This window comes from Hetaerina americana, unplaced genomic scaffold (assembly GCF_022747635.1).
Source record: "Hetaerina americana unplaced genomic scaffold, ioHetAmer1.1.p SCAF_3, whole genome shotgun sequence".
Taxonomy (NCBI): Eukaryota; Metazoa; Arthropoda; class Insecta; order Odonata; family Calopterygidae; genus Hetaerina; species Hetaerina americana.
Genome location: NW_027286874.1, coordinates 31352279 through 31371946, shown reverse-complemented (window position 1 = coordinate 31371946; position 19668 = coordinate 31352279). Strand labels below are relative to the sequence as shown.

General features: G+C 41.1%; 1 protein-coding gene across 1 annotated transcript; it reads right to left on the bottom strand.

Moving 5' to 3' along the window:
• Positions 1–2479: 2479 nt before the first annotated feature.
• LOC139689981 (uncharacterized) lies at positions 2480–19582 on the bottom strand. The gene is made up of 2 exons (XM_071587140.1): positions 18397–19582; positions 2480–4447 (listed from the first exon to the last, which is right to left on the bottom strand). Exons 1-2 carry the CDS (start codon positions 19580–19582, stop codon positions 3072–3074), a joined length of 2562 nt encoding a protein of 853 aa, XP_071443241.1. The 3' UTR covers positions 2480–3071.
• Positions 19583–19668: the final 86 nt, after the last annotated feature.

Below are 19668 nucleotides of genomic sequence, written 5' to 3'. Positions count from 1 at the left end.
TAAAAAAGTTTTCAGTCATGACGGCTTTACTTCACGGTGATTTACTAGTAAGCTGTTTACCGGGAAGTACTACTTGGCAGTAAACAGCAATGTGCAATACTAGCCCTAAGGAACAGAGATATCCCCGTTTAAAAATGAGTAACAGAAGACATTCTTGACAGCGCTAAATATGTTTGTGGCAAAGACCACTTTAAACATGAAGCTCACAATGGATAAAAATTCATAGTAGAAATTTGCAACGGTAAGAATTACCCTATTTGCTCATATGGAGACTCAGTAAAATAATAATCCATCGAGGGCTGCGGAATTCAAAGTCAGAGAAAAATGAAGATTAAAACATTTAGCGATCATTATTCAGGTTCCTGTCCACTCCAAAAGACTTCAGGAATGAGGTTAAGCACTCTAGCGAGACAGCGCAGGAGTAAACTTTTGAGTGGAAGTCGTAAAAAAAGATTTTGACACTGGGGAGAGAAAAAGGGAGAATGAAAAAGACTATCTGCTCCGAATAGCTGGTCACGTCCACCAAAACTTACGTCGCGAGGCGCCACCTGGCGGGAAGAAAGTAAAAAAGAGGGTAAGGGGATACCGTTTTCCCCCATAAATGGCTGCCTTTATATTCAACGACCTGAAAGATCGCCCCCTCATCCATTCACTCACGTTTCTTTGTAAGAGTCAATGACAACGGATCCCTTAACTTAAATATTTTGGTACATGGCAATGCGTAAACTATATATAGTGTCCCAGATAATAGTGGAAAGATAATCACAATTTTTCAATGCGATATTCGGACATAATTTATTTCTTTTAATAACCATATAACTGTTCCAAAAATTCTAGTATTATCTCTTTTTAATATTTAAACATGCGAAAATTTTGACTGGAAAATAATGATAGAAATTAAATAATCGTACATTTCCAGGATAGAGTATGAGTAAAATTCATTCCGAATTGCCTTAACAACCCAAAATGGTACGATAACCCACATCGAACGTTCTTTTATCACGGAATTTATCACGTTGAAACGTCAAAATGACCTAAGAAACACGCAAACACAAAGGGTAAATATGGAATTCATACTTCGAAGAGTACATTGCTATACAGTAATAACTTCAACAATTTTCTGTTTCAACATGGACATTGCACCCATAACGACATAATATTCATAAAGCCAATATGAAAACTCTCAGAAAGGTATGCAATATATCCAGTTAGTAGATTTCTGTGATTTTACATATAAATAACTAATGCAATGGACTATTTTCTCAGATTGTCTAATACTCTTGCAAATGCCCAATCTATCCCGTAGTTTAGAAGCATTTACCTCGATAACGTCAATAAAGAAATTTTCAGCACTGGGAAGAATCTCCCTCCCATTGCAATGCGCCTTGATATCGCCCGCCACACCTCCTGCGACACCTTTTATTCCCTCCTCGACCCTTACCAGACCCTCCTCTCGTCCTGCCCCGCCACGTCATCGCTACAACGCAAAGGGCGCTGCGTTGACAACTGCCGCCGCCTCTGTCAGCCTGGGAAAGATGGATGGACGGCGAATGGAAATCATGGACCCCTCTCCCGAACCCTAGGAGCAGCTCTCTCTCCGCCCCTACCCTCGTCACACACTAAACCCTCCTCCCTCTCCCGCCAGCGTCATGAGCTACGTCATCCCCCCTTCGAGGATTGCATCCGGGTTTTGCCCGAGTGATTCTCTTAAAAGAGCGGCCACGTCTCCCGTTCATTTCCCCCTTCTTATATATTTTTCCTCCTCGTAATTACCAAATTTTCATCGCGTTCCGTCTCGGGCGCAGGAGAGCACACCGAGTCACTCTTCCGGTTAAGGGTGCACTCTGCCGCTGTACCGTTCGATACGGGAACAGTGCTACCGAGCGTCCTGCACCGTTCCATCCCTCTCGCCCGCGATTAATTTCCCGCCACACCTTCCATCTCTTCCAGCTACAGTGAGTGGTTTGAACTCCTCCCTTTCCCCCGTTGAACCTCTGCTAGTATCCTCCCTTCCCTCTCATGCTAAGCGAAGAAAATTCCCCTTAAATCTTTGAAACTCCAATCCGTTTATGTTCGGGATCAAGGTATTATACGGGTTTAAAATTTTCTCCCGACGACGATATAAAAAACAGACACCTCTGGGTGAGTGCTTGTTTCGCGCAGTTGATTGATGGCCCATGTGAAATAGACAGTCCCACTGAAAGTGCTACCCGAAATGTACGCTGGCCAATACTTTAAGCTTCTTATTTCGAGGTGGTAAGTGGAGAAGTATTTAATAAAAGAAAATCATGATCAAAAACTTTTCTTTAATTAAATTTACAAGATATTCATTGGTTTTTTACTGCCCAAATATAAAACAACCACTTAATAGACACTTGAACATACAGGTAAAACTAGAGAGTAGTCAAAAATGTTGATACACCATATTTTGCTTCACTGATGAACTTAATTAAGTAATAATTATTCACTTACAGATTTAACTCATCAAAATAGGCAGAAAAAGACAATACATGTTTAAAATGATTATAAAAATTTGCCAAAAAAGCATTTACCTTTGGGTTTCTGGATATTTCATTGGATCTATTTTATGCATAAATAATCTGGAGCTGCATTCAAAATTTCAAAACCAAAGAAATTATCAATATAGATGCTGGAGTTGTTAAAACATTGCAATGGAAATTCAAAATATCAAAAATTATTTCAAGTCAAAATACTTTACACTCCAATGAGTTGAGAAGATTACCCTGTATGTCCTATAAACATCGTTAAACTTGGGATTTGTCTTAAGAATAGCTGTCAATCACAACACTTCATTACCTTATATCTCATTTAAGATGATACTGTATTAAAGCCATTATACCCTGTTATGAATTAATTTTTGTTTTAAGCACTCAAGGAATAACATTCTTACTGGTGCATTGACGAGACCTTGTCCAATCATTATGCATTAAAAGTTACTTGAGCTCCTCAAAACCACCAGAATATATGGAAGTCATTTGACTTACCACACTATAACCTCAAGGGAGTGAAAACATGGGAATATCGCCAAGATTAATTTTTTAGGCGCGAATCTACAGTTCAATAAGACTGGAAGGCGATGGTTGTCTAAATAAAGTCTCTCCTGATGATTGAAGTAAAAGGTTTTCCAACGGAGGGTTCCAAAACTGTCCATCCGGTCTCTGCTCATTCGTTATCGCGGCTTGTCCAAATCCGTTGGTGCCAAAAGTCACACTATTCACCGTTATACCAGCAGTTGTTTTAGCATCGGGAGGGGCAGGCTGTTCGAAGTCATCTCTCCGCGGCCATGGCTGGCTTTCTTGGCCTTTTTCATCTTTGTTTCTATATGCAAACTGTGCAGGAAATATTTGTGTTGAGAAAGAGTTGGAAATTCCATGTGTGTGTTGAGAGAATGTCGTAGACAGTAGTTTTTTATCGTTTCCCTGTGTGTAGGAGTTTGGCTCAATACACATCGTCATACTTCTGGGTGCACCAGTACCTGTGAGAGAATTTGACGTCATTCCCGCATCGGATACATATCCCAACTGATTAGGTCCGCATGGACTACCGCGAAACCCACCTCTGTATTCCACCGTTGAAGTCACCAGATCCTCATGTGTCTCGGAGACACTTTTGCTGTAACTGCTCGGAGTAAAAATACTTTGGCTGAACACCGCATTTGATTGACTGTGCACACCATTGTTTTCAGAAGTGTATGTTTCCCCCAAGTTGGAGACGTTAGTGAACGTCATTTCTGAACTACTTGTACTGAATAAACTGTCGACGCCTTCTTGACTTCGAGACGGAATCCTCGGGCTCTCGGCCATGATTATATCGAAATCGCTCTGAATACTTCTGTCAGGTCCTTTCCCATCACCTTCGGAGGTGCTATTAAGGGGGTGTTCGGGTGCCGCGCCTACAGTCGCCCGAGCAACGTCAGCATTGGAGGGAACAATTGCCTTGGGCTTGTTATCAACTTCGGAGGGTCTGCCTGGTGACGCATCTGCGAGAGAGAAAGGCGATGCAGAACTGACTGGAGACGAGGATGAGGACACCATCTGATGCGGAGAAGCAATCTGTATCTGATGAGGAGAAACAATTTGTTGACTAAGAGACACCTGAAGGGCCGATTCTTGGACTCCTTCGCTCATTGGGGCGCCTGGGGGGTTTCCCTGCTTGGCTCTCTGCTCTTTCTTGAATTTCATTCGGCGATTCTGAAACCAAATCTTGATCTGCCTTTCGGTCAAATTTAAGAGGGATGCCATTTCTATCCTCCTCGGACGGCACAAATACCGGTTGAAGTGAAATTCTTTCTCTAATTCCACCAACTGCCCGCTTGTGTAGGCAGTGCGAGCTCGCTTCGGTGAATGTGATGTGGTAGAGATGGCAGAGGTACTTGACGTGCTCGGAGAAGAGTCGCCTTGTCCATTCGGGTTGTTTCCATCATAATCTGAAATAATGGAAAACAGGTTAATCAAATTTCATAACACCAATATTTCATAGAAAAATGCACATGGTAAACAGGGACGGCATTCCAATAGTATTTAAATGAACGCCTATCAAATTCAGATTCTAAACTTAATTATTTGAGATTCCATCAATAATTTCTCTTCAGAAACTTATAAATATTAGATTTGCGTACAAAAATCAATTTTTCCCAAATATACATCCATGCAAAAATATATACATATATAAAGATATTTTTCATTTATTAAATTTAAACAAGTTAAACCACTTAGGTCTGAAAAAAACTGAAGTAACGACTTTGGTGTCAAAAGTCACATTGCGAATTTTTTTCCTTAGACTAAAACACCTTATATACTTAAATGAGCGTATTAATATTAAGCCTTGATTTGAACTTAAGCTGCGAAACCGAGGCAAAAGAAAAAAATCGATTCCAGAGTCACTTATTCCAAGAAGAATAAATATAACTTCGTAGAAGGGCGACTGGGAATAGAAAGAGTTAGGTGTGCTCAATAAAAGCATTGAATTTCACGATGACATGTTAGCAACGTCATAAAATGCATCGCAAGGATCAAATTTTACGATTCCTCGTGTCATGTCGAAGTCACGTCAATACCAAGCCATAGAGGTGAGCGTATCAATCAACGATCTGTATATTCAGAGGCTGGAACGCAATCAACATGCTGCCATTCTCTTCTTGCCGCCGATCTAGTTGTAAAAACAATCCAACGATCATAGATGCGTATTTGCCACTTGTCCTAAGGGGAGGGCAGAAAATAAGAGGCGGGGAGGAGGATGGATAGCAATAGGAGTGCGACGAGAGGGTGGGAAGTGTCGGCGGCGGTAAGCCGAGTAGAGATAGAGGAGGAGGCAAGGTTTGGGGCTGACGGCATCGGAGAGGAGTTAGACGGGGAAGTGAGGGAGAAGGTTTATGAATAAAACAAAAGTCAAAAAGAGAGATAGAAGGAGAGAGCGCACCCTTCGCATGGATCCAGGAAAAGGAACTTTTTTCCCTTCTATTCCGCCCCTCCCCGTTAACCCTCAGCACTCCTTCCATTTTCCCGAAACGCCCTTTCCTATTTTTTTCTCCCTCTCCTGTGCCCTCCTCCATCCCCCTCGTTTCCCCCTCCCCCAGCCAACATCTTACGGCTCCAACAAAAGAAAACGGAAGGAAGAGGAGCGAAAACGAGTGAGGGAGAGAGAGAGAGAGTGATGAGGGGTGGAGGAGGAGGGAAGGGATTCGTGGAGGAGATTTGAGGAGTGGGCGGGGAAGGAGAGGGGGAGGGAGGTGAAGGGGTCTCCCTCCACCCATTCTATCCTCTTTCTCGGCCGCTTTTTTCCCATCTCGGGAAATCGCAAAAAGGGGAGCGCCATAGGCTCGCCGCCGGAAGGTGGAGTTCGTTCAAAAGAACGATACGGGAAGAATAACGGAAACAAAGGAATGATGCGGGGCGATGCTGGGAGTGGAAGCCGAGTAAGGGTAACGGGGGAGGAGGCGGAGAATATTCCCGTGGGAGGATGGGAGGAGGCGGCGATATCCTCGCTCCCCCAAAAAGAAAGGAAAAGCATATTCCAACCGATCTTCCGAGCCAACTCGCTCAACTTATTTCCTTTTCTATAGAAAGCAGGAATCGTGGCCCCAACCCTCCCGCTATAATTACGGCCGCTGTATTCCTTTATTAACGGAAGAATAAACTCCCTTTAAAATTGATTATGACCGCATGTTCCATTCTTCGTCTCTTCCTTAATTTAAATTCGAACGCTAAGGAAAACGAGTATTTCCGATGCCAAATAGAACTGATTTAATTTGGATTTACACTCTCATACGCTGGCCCAAAAATGACATTAACAATGGGGAAAAACTTACTGCGTCCATTTATGAGTTCAAGCAATGTGAAGAAAACAACATTTTTTCATAATACCCGTAAAATAAGTGCATAATTCCAAAAGAGGCAATTTACGCTCATTTTACTACCACTGCAAAAATAACTGAATTTACGATGTCACTGTTATCAGACAATTTTCTTGAATTCGAAAACTGCATGCCAAAAATGACATTAATTTATGATATAATTTTAAATCTAATACAGAAAGAATATTCAAAGAAAAGTTTCATGCTCGAAAGTGAAATAATGAAGCGGCAAGTTTGGAGAAGGTTATCCCAAATGAAGAGCGCGGACATTCACGAAGTCAAACGTGCGGTGGCAGGAGCATAGCGTGTGAGATGGCTAGGGGTGAAAACCCAATTGGGTGATTAGAGAATTCCTGGAAATTTGCGGCCGCATGCCTCGCTACGCAAAAGTGTTTATCCCGGAAGTGAAATATTTTTCTTACTCACTGCCCTGGCAACGGTCACTACAAACGAATGTAGGTAAAGGTTTTCATTCCAAAAGCGAAAATATTCCTTATAAATTGAATAACTAAGCTTTTATTAAATAACAGTATGCATTAGAATATATATATATATATATATATATATATATATATATATATATATGTATATACAAAAAATTACTATTCATAATTTCCTCATCCCGCATTTTTGCAATTTTTTCAGCCATGAAAAAATTATCTTGTGATACTAATCAGCCGGTTATTGATTGCTCAGATTTTTCAAGTGTGTGTGTATGTGTATGTATATAGAAAATTTTTATGGATAAAACATTGGATTCACACCACAACTTTGAAACTATTGGAATCTGAAAAATCAATAGCATATAGAATATGAATTACTTTCGAGTACCTGCAGCAATTTACTACGCGTTCAGCGTAATATATTCGCTATTGAGTTTAAAAATCACTCTGCACCCATGGAAAACATATCAATGGCACAAAACATAACACGTTCTTATAAACTAGACATTCCGTGTCTCAGTCAGACGGGAAAACTTCCCCGCCCCCTTATGATTTAGAACGGGCAATCTGCCCACACTTGTGAAACGCAAGGAAGGGCTCTCTAGAGGCAGTAGTTGACTAAGAACTCAAAGCTAAGTGACCATCCCCAACCCGTTCATGTCAGACCCAATGTCCCTGTGATGCATTAACTAGGAACTGTCATCCATTTAAAAATTCGTGTTTTCGAAGGTTGCCCCTCAACATTTCCCAGAAAAATACATCCCAGTCATGAAAGCTTAGTTCAAATTGTGCACCAGAAATGGGAAACATTGAGGAGACATGTGAGGGATAAGTCCCAACATGCATTGAGACATCTTAATACATCCAGAGTGTATAAGTTATCTTATATTGTATAATTAATGCACACGTGGAATGTAGATATCAGCGTTAACCTTTTATTCATCGAAATACTTCACCCACTCCAAGTTAATGTATGCATTTGTGGATCTTATTAGTAGAAGTATTATTTAGGGGAGGCGACCGACAGCTGAGGTCATTTGCACCATTAGGGATGGACAGGAAAGGATGAAGGGTGGAGAGAAACCCGGCATCAGCATTTGCCTACTATTTACAAAAGGCGCCTAGGGGTCCACAGCTTTACGTCCCATCCAACGGACGACGTACTCACTCAAAGTATCCTCCACAAAGCACCTCAAGTAGGGATCGAGATATCATTGAAAAATATTCAATACCGCCGGGATTTGAACCGGGGCCCTCAGGGTGGGAAGCCAGTACGATAGCCACTGCACCATCTCGATCCCCTTAAGGATCCTGATTACTTAAATAATATCATAAATAAACCAAGGTTTTCTTTGGTTTAGGTTTTACGTCAAAAGGCCATTCGCTTAATATTGCAAATACATAATTGGCGAAAGTTTTGCTCTCTTACTTTCAATGTAGGCGTTATCTGGACTACAAAACGTACGATCTAAGAAATACCAAACGAGATAATCAGCTGCAGTGTCAATAGACAAGCGCAATAAAAAGAGTATATTGTCACGAAAATGAGAACGTTAGCGTAGCGCATAGATGATTCGCCTATATAACGGGGGGTCCCAGGTTCAAAGTTCGGCGATTACCTTGGGAAACCCCAGCTAACTCTAAGCAATTTGATTCTCTCTGTGCTGGAACAAATAAACTACGGGGTTAAGAATGGAATGGAACCCCTACCCTGGAGGTGAGAATTCAACCTCTCAATACACTTTATCCTCAAATCTCAAAGCGACCTTCGGGTAAGAGATGGTCTTGCTTGTCACCGAAAAAATTAGTTTTAACAAAATGCATCTTCACTTGATTAGTAAATACAATTAAATTTGTGAAAAATAACTATATTGGAACTGCAACGACTAAGTGAAACAGTTGATTTTCATATAGGGTTATATTTGTGGCGAGGAGATCCCTATTTCAAGTTCAGCATTACAAATGCCATGGCCAAGGTATTGCAATAAAAACAAAAAAGTAGTGTGAATACTGGTTCAAATCCTGATTTAGGCGAATGATCTTAAACCATATTCTTGCAACCATTCAAGATACAACAAAATACTCTCCCAGGATTAGATAAAAATTCCATTGCATTTTCTGCTATTCGGCTTTATATACGATCATGTATTTAAATGACTCCATCGGTTTTCCTTATTAGTATTTTCATCGAAAATATTGCGGAAAATTATGCTCTAAATTTTGGTAACTACAAATTCTGTCATACATTAAGTATTTTGTTAAGCTGAGCTTATTACATCTACATAAGAAAAGGCGAGCCACCGGAAAGGTGCGTGCAGGGTACACGATGCATGTACAGCACACGAACAGTTCAAGTCACGTACCATAAGTGAGACATGACTACTGATACACAATCATTTTATTTATTCTTTTATGGAAAATTATGTTTCTTCTGGTATTATTCATCTTTGATTAATTCTACTGTTTGCATAAAACATGGTTATATGATATTTAAAGATTAAGCATATCATAGTTACGGGTGTAATCCGTCCTGGATACAGATAACCTACTTCAGAAGTGTTGTTTACAGGGATCAAATGCTGTATTTTATGGATTATGGTAAATATAAAGTAAAGAGTAAGTGAATACTTGGTACCTACCCCCAGGAAACAAAACAACTTAAGAGCAGCTGGCAAGTAAAACCTGAAATTCTGTCCCGTCATCATACAACGTAGAATGAAAAACCAACGCAGTCGCTTTCCTCGTTTCCACAAAATACTCTTCACTATCTCACTATCACGTTTACATTTTCGTTGACTCAAATTTTATCGCCATTTGGCTTTTAAAATGAGTGAAAACTTCCTTTCCAGTTCGTCACGAAATAAGTTTTCTACTCAACACTCCCACCCCCTGCTCATATCACCAAGGAGCAACCTGGCGAGGAATTTCGAAATTTAGAGCGAACACAAAAAATGTCACGTTAGGTGACACGTGAGGTGTCGGGAATGCTGGTTCCCGTGAACAATCATTATTACCAAACTATGCTACAAGGTTACGCGAGGGTGCGTAGGTCTTAGTTTTGAGAAAATTTCTGGTGTAGCTGCATTCGAAGATCAAACTAAGAGCTAAGTTAACGAAACGAATCCGTCGGAGCACTCGTAAAACTCCTGTTGGACTGAGGTTTACCGTACGCTTACTCGTTTGAGAAGAGTCAAGGTAGATTGCGGAAATTTTTTGCAACGATAACCGGCATTTTTTCAATATAAATATATAATGGGACAAACATTATTTTGATTAGATATCGATAGGATGGATTTCTAAAACAAATGGATAAATCTAAGAGTACATAATTTTCATAAAAACAGAAAAACGAAGTTTCTCACCTGTCTTCGAACGCTAAATTTAATGATATAAAGATCTAACGGAAAACGCATACGAGTAACCGGTATCGGTTTGAAGAAAAACAAGCAAATTCAATGAAAATTTAGCAGAATGTCAATTCAAGATAATTTTTGCATGCTTCGGTGATACATCAGCAGTCCAAGAACAGGTTGATTACAACTAAACACACAATATTATTCGATCATAGGAGAAAGAAAATTCCTAGCGAAATAAATCCAACGATGTGGATCTCTGCTGCTAGGGCATAAAATTTGAGGATGTTGCTATTTAGCGACAAAAGTTTTGATATTTTAGTAAGTACATTCAATATTATGATTTAATCATATATGTATCCAGACTACTCATTTTGTAACTCGCTTATTCCTTCCTGCTTATCATCATTAACGTACGACATTATATTTCACCGTAACTTTCTGGCAATTCATTCATTTTCTCATCCAAGATGCTCATACAAGTTGTCGTTGCATCTCGTAATTATGAGCCATTCTCGATTAGGTAGAAACCGTTTTAATTTCAATGAATTCATCAGTAAATATTGTTTGTTATTTCGGGATGGAACTTCTAAATCAAAAGATTATATAGTCGCACGCTGTCAGTGAAATATGTAGTACTTTAGAATGTCATCTTCATGCACGATTATCTCTTCTCTTAAACATTAAAAGCTTGCAGCGTTAGGTTGCCCAAAAAACCCAAATCAGGTTAAATCATCGATAGAAAACATCTGTAAGTTACTCCTTAAGTTGAATTTCGCTTTATCTTCTTCTTAGAAGAAGCCGTTTTTGGTTAGTAAAATTATGCCGAATTTTCAAAGCCAAGAATATCCATCCCAACTCCTCATCATCCTTATTGTAGAGTTACCTACTTGACGTCAATTGGATAATTATGACCTGATAGCATGTAAATACACAGAAAATTGAACAGAAGTAGTATCGCTTTGATATGTCGATTCAAGAGTGAACCGTTGACCCGATAATAACAGGTGACATTGACCTCCAATTCCTGCTCGAATTCGGTCTGGCGCTAGAGGTGAAAAACAAGGGCGTCTTTCGCCAAGAGCGTGTTTTCCTCTCGCATTGCTTGTTATGAGTGCAACCAACATCCAAATTCCGTTCGAATATCAGCAGGCGGAAATCGTCAAATTTTAAGTTCTTTTGGAGCCTCCTCCGTTACACACGGCTATTCATCGCTCACGGTCTCAAAGTAACAATGCCTGAAAAGGAAATTTCAAAATCGTCCTTTGCTCTTCTTACAACAGTCAAAATTTGGTATTTTCATCATGAAAACAGTAATGGCAAAGATGATAATAAATACTGAGTTTTGAGAAAGTTTTCATTATTAGACCAGGCCAATGTCCCTCGTCGCACGCAGATACATGCTTATATCTCTACATCTACACATAATGTCCCGCAAGGGGGTGTGGCAGGGGTGTTAGGTCACCGCCCGTAAAGAGAACAAAACCAAATGCATGTTGATACCTGCGATCAAATTAACATGAGAATGGATGAAGATAAACTATCTTTTTGCTGTTAACTAACCTTAGCGCAAAAATAAGTTTGAATTCGAGGGTTAAAGGAGTTAGCTCCTCAGATGTTTCGCTGCCATAACAATCACTTATACCTGCTAGTGAATGGAGAGGTACTAAGGAGATTATATCACCGTTCTCTGCTTGAAGCACATATAATCGGTAGAATCATGCATCTCTTTGCGTACAAAGCCGCATTCCTCAAATATATTCGTACAAATGACATTCCCAAAACAAGTTCATTTTTTTCTGCATAATGATATATTATCAAATATTCACTCCATATGTTGGTAGCCATAGTATGGAAAATAACCAATCGGCACATACACAAAAGGGTTCGGAACCTAACTATAATCCACTGATAAATATAAATAAATTCTAGTAAAAGACAGAATTGAAGAAAAATCCGATCCACTGCCCAGTGGTGACGATAAAACGAATAAAACGTTATTTGTACACGCTGAATTTCCCGAAAATAAAGATCTAAGTACAAAGTAAAAGGAAATGAAAAAATTAACGAAGTCACGTGACATAAAAAGAATGCGCAATGTATAAATGCGAAAGATAACGGGAAAAGAAACAAAAGCATGTTCATCCTTAACGGATACTTAAAGTTCGAGCCGATTTACACATTAATCAATTGGCGTGTCACTGTTACATTGCGGACACAGAAAATTTTCTCTGGACATAGGAAGTAGGTAGTTCTAGTGAACTACCCACTTCCTATGGGTTGGGTTTACATGCAGTGAAGGAAAAATAAATGAAGTGGCATCCAGTTAGTTCGCCATCCGAGCTACTAGTACACGCCCACTTTGCTGCATTCTCGCTGCGGTCACGGTTATAAACAATTCTTCATTGATTCCACACGCCTCGCAGGAAGGCGGATACTATCAAATACAAATTTCCAAATGGTTAAACCGAAGTATACCTTCCATTGGTGGTCTCAGTAACCCCCAAGATTAAATCCTTCTAAAGAATGATTGGGTCGTAATGGCCGCTCCATCTCCCGTTCGCACCCTTAACAGGCAATGAGCTCCAAGGCAGTCAGTACATATCTATGGCAGCGGCGAACGCTCCGAGACATGGATGCCAGACAAGTAAATGAGGCTCCTCAAAGCATCGAGCGTTAATGCACGTCGCGAGCGGAAAAACGGTCGACGAGGGGAATGGGGAGGGACGCGCCGCGTCGTCTCCGGAGAGGAATGAAGGGGGCGGAGTGTGTCGGGGGACGACGGCGAGCTAGCGAAGTGTATTGCAGCGGTAGGGGACGGCGGTGGGAAGGTGACCATGAATGGGAGAGATCAACGCGAATACGGTCGCCAAGAAAGGGTTAGGTACCAGAGTGTTCTTTTGACAGTGCAGAGGAGGTTCGCCTCATGAGTGATGACCCGTCGGCAATGCTCTCGACAAATCCCTCGGTGTTATTAAGCAAACTAACTGAATCGGAAGAAGGATCATGATTAACTTGAGAAGTGCGACAAGATAGCATATCCATGTACATAGAGCCACTGACCGTATTTATGTTGAAACAATTTTCGCGGCCTTACTAACGAGGAACGCTGTATTCTATGCATGTGAACACAGGAATATTTCTCATATATGTACGGTAAGCCCACACGCCCTTGCGGCAGCTGTAGGAGTTGCCATACAGATAGCTGTAGACGTAGAAAGGTTGGCCTAAAGTACATAAAATATACATAAAATATGCATAAAAATACACAAAATACATAAATCGAGTCTAGACGCTATTTCGGCACTTCTGATGCAGTAGACATTCGGAAGAGAATTACGTTAGTCCGAAAATTCATAAACATTTACTTATTTTCTACATCCTACCCCAAAGCCTAGGGTAGGGTGTGTCAGAGGTTGACTTATTTACGTTGAATTAAGCTCACTTCTTTTAAGTTTAATATTCATTCTCATGTGCCACAAAACTGATTCCCAAATAAGATCCAATTTCTGATGCTAATACTATTAGTAAGCTGATAGGAATGTAGCAAGGGATTCATAGGTTTTCAAACTAAATACCTTATACGTTCATAATATCCATAATACGTTCATAATACCAAACAGCTACTAAAAGAATGTCGTAGGAAGACGAAAAGTATTATGTGCACAGCACTACACTCTTTTAAATCTAAAATGCTAAGCGAATATCTTGAGGAAAATCCAAAGTCATTCTGGTCCTATGTTAGGGAAATACAGGGTAAACGTCCCACTGTTCACTCCTTGAAGACGGAAAATGGAGAAATCATTACAGATAGCGTGAAAAAGGCAAATATTTTAAACCATTTTTTCCAGAGCGTCTACAACAAAAACACAAACGCACCAAACGATCCTCCACACCCACCCGGGGAACACATGAGCGATCTTACACTGACCAAGCAGGGAATAGTACATCTGCTCCGTAGTATCAAAGCACACAAGGCACCTGGTCCGGAAGAAATACCTGCTAGAATATTAAAGGAATTAGCTGACGACATTGCCCCATTTTTACATATTGTTTTTCTAAAATCGATAGAAGAAGGCTCAGTGCCTCGCGACTGGAAGCTAGCCCATATAACTCCCATCTATAAAGGCGGCGATAGGGATAAACCAACCAATTACCGACCCATTTCTTTAACATCGATCTCTTGTAAAATATTGGAACACGTTATTGTCACTAACATTATGAAATTTCTTGATAGTAGGAAAATACTAATCCACAACCAGCACGGATTTAGGAAAAGCAGATCTTGCGAAACACAACTTGGTCTCTTCATTCACGATATACTTAGATCGGGAGAAAACAACACCCAAGTCGATGCAGTATTCCTGGATTTCAAAAAAGCCTTCGACAAAGTCCCACACAATAAATTGTTACACAAACTTAAATACTATGGGATCAATGAGAAAATAATTAATTGGATTAGGGACTTCTTGTCAAACCGCAAACAAATAGTAGTCATAGATGGGTTGTGCTCAACGGAGAGAGATGTTACTTCGGGCGTCCCCCAGGGAAGTGTAATAGGGCCTCTTCTGTTCTTAATATACATAAATGACTTAAGCACACACGTTAGTAGCAATCTAAGGTTATTTGCTGACGACACGGTGATATACAGGGAAATAAGGAGCCAACTAGATCGCGAGCTACTCTCTAGAGACTTAGACAATATCTCGGGATGGTGCAATAAATGGGGATTAACACTTAATATAGATAAATGTGCAGTTTTGAAATTTTGGAATAAAGGAAGCGAGGAACAGGATATAAACTACGAAATAGAGGGTTCAGTATTGACTACGGCAAATCAAGTTAAATATTTGGGGGTTGTTCTAACACCACGCCTTTCATGGGGAGCACATATCAGGACAATATGCGGATCAGCTTTAAAGAAACTTGGCTTCATAAAACGGGTGGTGGAGAAATGTAATGAAAAAGTTAAAGAGAGGTGTTATTTTGCTCTAGTTAGACCTCATTTGGAATATGCCGCAAGTATTTGGGATCCGTGGGAGAAAATTTGGCAAAAAGAATTAGATAAAGTCCAGAGAAAATCCGCTAGATTTGTTAAAAATTGTTATGATAAAAACACAAGTGTGACAGGTCTCTTAGGGGATTTAGGCTGGGAACCACTTGAAGTGCGGAGAGAACAAGCGAGGCTTAGACTTTTAGAAAGGTTCAGAACAAACGAGTTTAAATATGACACTGAAGGAATTATAATGGCCCCACACTACTTAGGTAGATCAGACCACAAAGATAAACTAAGGGAGATAGATTCCAAGACAGATAGGTACAAATACTCATTCTTTCCCCGAACAATCAGTAATCATAATAGCAAGAAACCGAAGTCAGTTTAGAAATATTAAAAACGTTGAATTTACAAGTCGGAACAAAATTAAACACTATAGAGATGTTAGGTATACTTTCAGGTGCATGTGTATGTTAGTTGGTAGTTTGAGTGTTTGCATGTGTGTGGGGTGTAAGTGTTCATGCATGAATGTATGCCATGTTTTTTTTTATATATGATTTTGTCGTTATTGCATGCGATTTTTTTTTATTATTTTTCTTTTCTAAATTATGGGTGGTGTCCTAGCACCCCCCGCCACACGCCCTTGCGGCGGCTTGCGGGGTATTGAGTAGATGTAGATGTAGATAATATCATAGAATAAAATACTTATCGTGAACGAATGTACAGCAAAATATATCTACGTTCAACTTCTAGCTTCGGTAAAGACGCCGGAAACGTGCTTCATGAAATTAATGCCATTTTTAACCCTGAATATGTCAGTGTAGTTCTACAAATAATAAATCCTAAGGTAACACGTGCGTCATACCCGTCGGACATCTACACATAAGCTAAGAGTAAGAGACCCTCCCGCTACCTGCAGTGTAGGGTCACATTCCCTATCTTTGTTCTTGGGGGAGTAAACCATTGTATGCTGCATGTCCATGTGGTAGTGGAATTTTGCCTTCTTACTCGTCAAATTCAAGCTTGCACGTTATTGAATACAGTTTTACTACATTATAAGGTGCAATTTTTTGTTAGTTGATCGTTTATGTATTTGCATGTGTGTAAGTTGAAAGGATTTTTGCATGAATGCATACGCCACTGTGGGTGTAGGTTTCCATGGATAAGTTAATTTTACATTTGTTTTTGTTCTCTTTTACATCCCCCTGACGTGTCTTATATCAAGTGTAACAGTTGTAACTATTTGATCGCTGGACAAATAAAATGTATTATTATTTTACGGGTGGTGGCCTAACACCCCCCGCCACACGCCCTTGCGGCGGCTTGCGGGGTATTATGCAAATGTAGATAAGTAGATATCAATCCCACAAATATGAACTCCTGTCAATCATGAAGTGGATTAAATGGTATTTTCTACTCAAATAATCTCGGTCCATCGGATCATGTCAGAATGCATTTTAAATAGATAAAGTTTATATTTCTAAAAGCTGAAAAAAATATTTTCTGAAATAATAATTATCTACACGGATTTCATCCCTGGTGAACCACCAAATAAGGCGCATTAGATGACACCAAACTCAGATTAAGACTCAATTTAATGCAATTTAAAACTGATGTTAAAGGGATGTACATAAAGCATCGATCAACCAAAAAGGTATTTGGCCGGGTTACAATAAACACCAGGTGGAAAGGATAAGTGATTATGGAGACTGCGTTTAGTTATCGAGGGAAAGGGAAAGAAGAAATCTCCACTAAAAATCTCTGATAAGGGCGTGCAACGTGGTTTTCATATGAAGAACCCATACCAAAGTGCACACAGGTACATGTTAGCGTTCAACGTAGTTTAAAGCAAGAGTTAATTTTACCCTCTACGGGGTCTTTCTAGTAAATTAAAATAATATAGAAGCTAATAATAAGGAATAGCAAAAGGTTGTAAGAGTATTGTATCATTCCTAATATTCTAGTCAATCACATGTTTCTTTACCACTACCTTTTGATAACTTTTCCCTCCGCCCAAAAGGATTCCAAACAAATGCGATCCACTCTGATCTGACGTCTTCCTCGACTTTATTGTTTTAAACATCCCACATGGTGCTTGCACCCCCTGCCATACACACATTTTTATGTGGATATGTGTGTCCTATTTACGAGTGGTGACTTATCACCCCCCGCCACACGCCCTTGCGGAGGGTTGCGGGGCATTATGTAGGTGTAGAACATGGTCCACTCCCACCAAGGACCTTTTTAAATATGTAATCAAAATATGTGGAAATTAAATGCTCGTAATTTCCTTAAGCTTCCCAACTAAAAAGGAAATATCGAAATGGATTCTGTTTGCGTAAATCAAAACAAAATATAATATAACTATTCATACAAAATGCTTTAGGGTCATACCCTTTGGTAATCCTTGCCTAAGCAAAAAAACTAGGCCCAATATCTACATATCTACAATACCCTGAAAGCCGTCTCAAGAACGCGTGGCAGGGGATGTTGGGTCACGAGCCATACTACATAATCTCCAATACTTTAACAAACACACGGCACTTCGCGATCCACCAAAGGCAAGTGGAAGAAGGGGCGACCGGGCACCATTCGTGCAACATAAGTTATACGAATTACGAATGTTACACTTTTAGTAACTACTCCACTGACTATATTATGAAGGTAAATAAGGCAACCCATTTGAAAAGATGGACTCACATGCAACGCTGTCACTAGTCGGGTAGCATTCGAATAATGCAGGATAGACATTTCACAAATGCATTAGTTCTACGGTTTTATTTACACGACACACCGCCATCCGGCTAAATGTCGCGTCGAATTGAGCAAGGAGCGGTGTCAAATCATTGATTGCAGACATCTAATCTTCGATATAGCGATTGTTGAGGACAGAACATCATTGCTTTCGAGTGCTTATCTATTTGTTATAAGGAAATCCATCCAAACCAGAGTCACTCAGCAATGCACCTGAGCCTAGGCCTTAAGGTTAAGAAATGAATTTATTGAAAACGAAAAGACTATTTCTGCAGAAACCATAAATACGCCTAATAACAGAAAAATGTGACAAACATCTTATCCAAACGAAACTACTAATTAAATTGGAATAGTTACATCCACACAATATCCCGCAAGGGCGGGTTAACTAGAATAAAACCACATGCAAAACCAAATCATGTTACCTTTACACAAGTATTAGTTAGTCCAGATATGCAATTCCACTACGGTACTTACTAGAGGAGGAAATGACTGAGCTCCTTCTACGTGTAGAATCCTGCGATGGATGACGCTTCGACTGCTTAGTGGACGACGCCTTGCCTTTCAACGCCTTCTCTTCTCTTGATCCGCATTTAGCCATTCCCCTCGACGAAGACGAGCCCGTCTCACCCGCCATCCACTGATGCACCTTAGAGGACTGCACCAGATGACAGAGCTGGCTTTCGGGGGTTTTCGTCGAACCACAGAATCCATGTGACAGGCATCGATGTCTCCTACATACTGCGTCGTCACTCGGCAGCGACGGATTCGCTTGCATTGGGGCATTACCCCAAGAGTGCACCTGATCCTCACTATTGATATTAACAGCCCTCGGATGCACTCCGTCGCATTGCGATCGCGGAAGTTGATCTCCAGACGCCCTACCCCCGGTGTGGTTTATAACAACCGATGGAGTGTGGCAGAACACGTCCGCCTGGTCCTGCTGATGCAAAGTGTAATGTTGATAGCCATTCGTTTGCTGTGGAATATGATCTTCGACCGTGTAACCAGATGTGCCCATGACGTCTCCATACCGGGAGGGCACCTTGCCGTGCCCAACAAAATCGATACCAACAGTACCGGTACTATACACACCGAAATTTCCCATCGTGCCCCCTCCACCTCCCTTGTAGAAGTCATCTTGCTGCGGTGGTGCCTGAGGGAATTGGTGAGATATATACGCAGGGTAATATGGGGTGACGGTGAAGGATGCAGCTTGCGGCGCGGATGGCGTGTCCTCCCAGCTCTGGAACCCGTAGTCGTTGATTCGATCCCTGAAGTACTCGACCCGGCCACTTCCCCCCGTGACACCCGACAGCAGACCGTTCGTCATTTCCTCGTCTCCGTACACCTCGAATCCTATGAGTGTGTCTTCCGATCCGTCCGGCTCCGAGCGCGTCGAGGAGTGAGCTGCGACTCTAACCTGTCCCTCTAGGAAGTGGTCATGGGCGTCGGCAGTCCCACCATTCGCCTCGTGCTCGGTGACCGATCCCTCCTCCCCCAACGCGGCCGCCTCCTCTCCCCCGCCATCAGACGGGTCACGTGGAACCCTTTCTCCAGCGTGGACTTCGCCCCCGCCGTCTCCAGGACACCCCGCGGTCCCGAGGGATTTGCAGGCCTTGGCTGTCGCCACTGTGCCCCCCTCCTCCTCCTCCCTGTCCATCCCGACCCCCGCCTCTCCAGGTCGGGCCCCCCGCTGGTAGGTCTGATGCTACGTGCCCAGTGGCGCGCTTTGTCTCACTCCCCCTC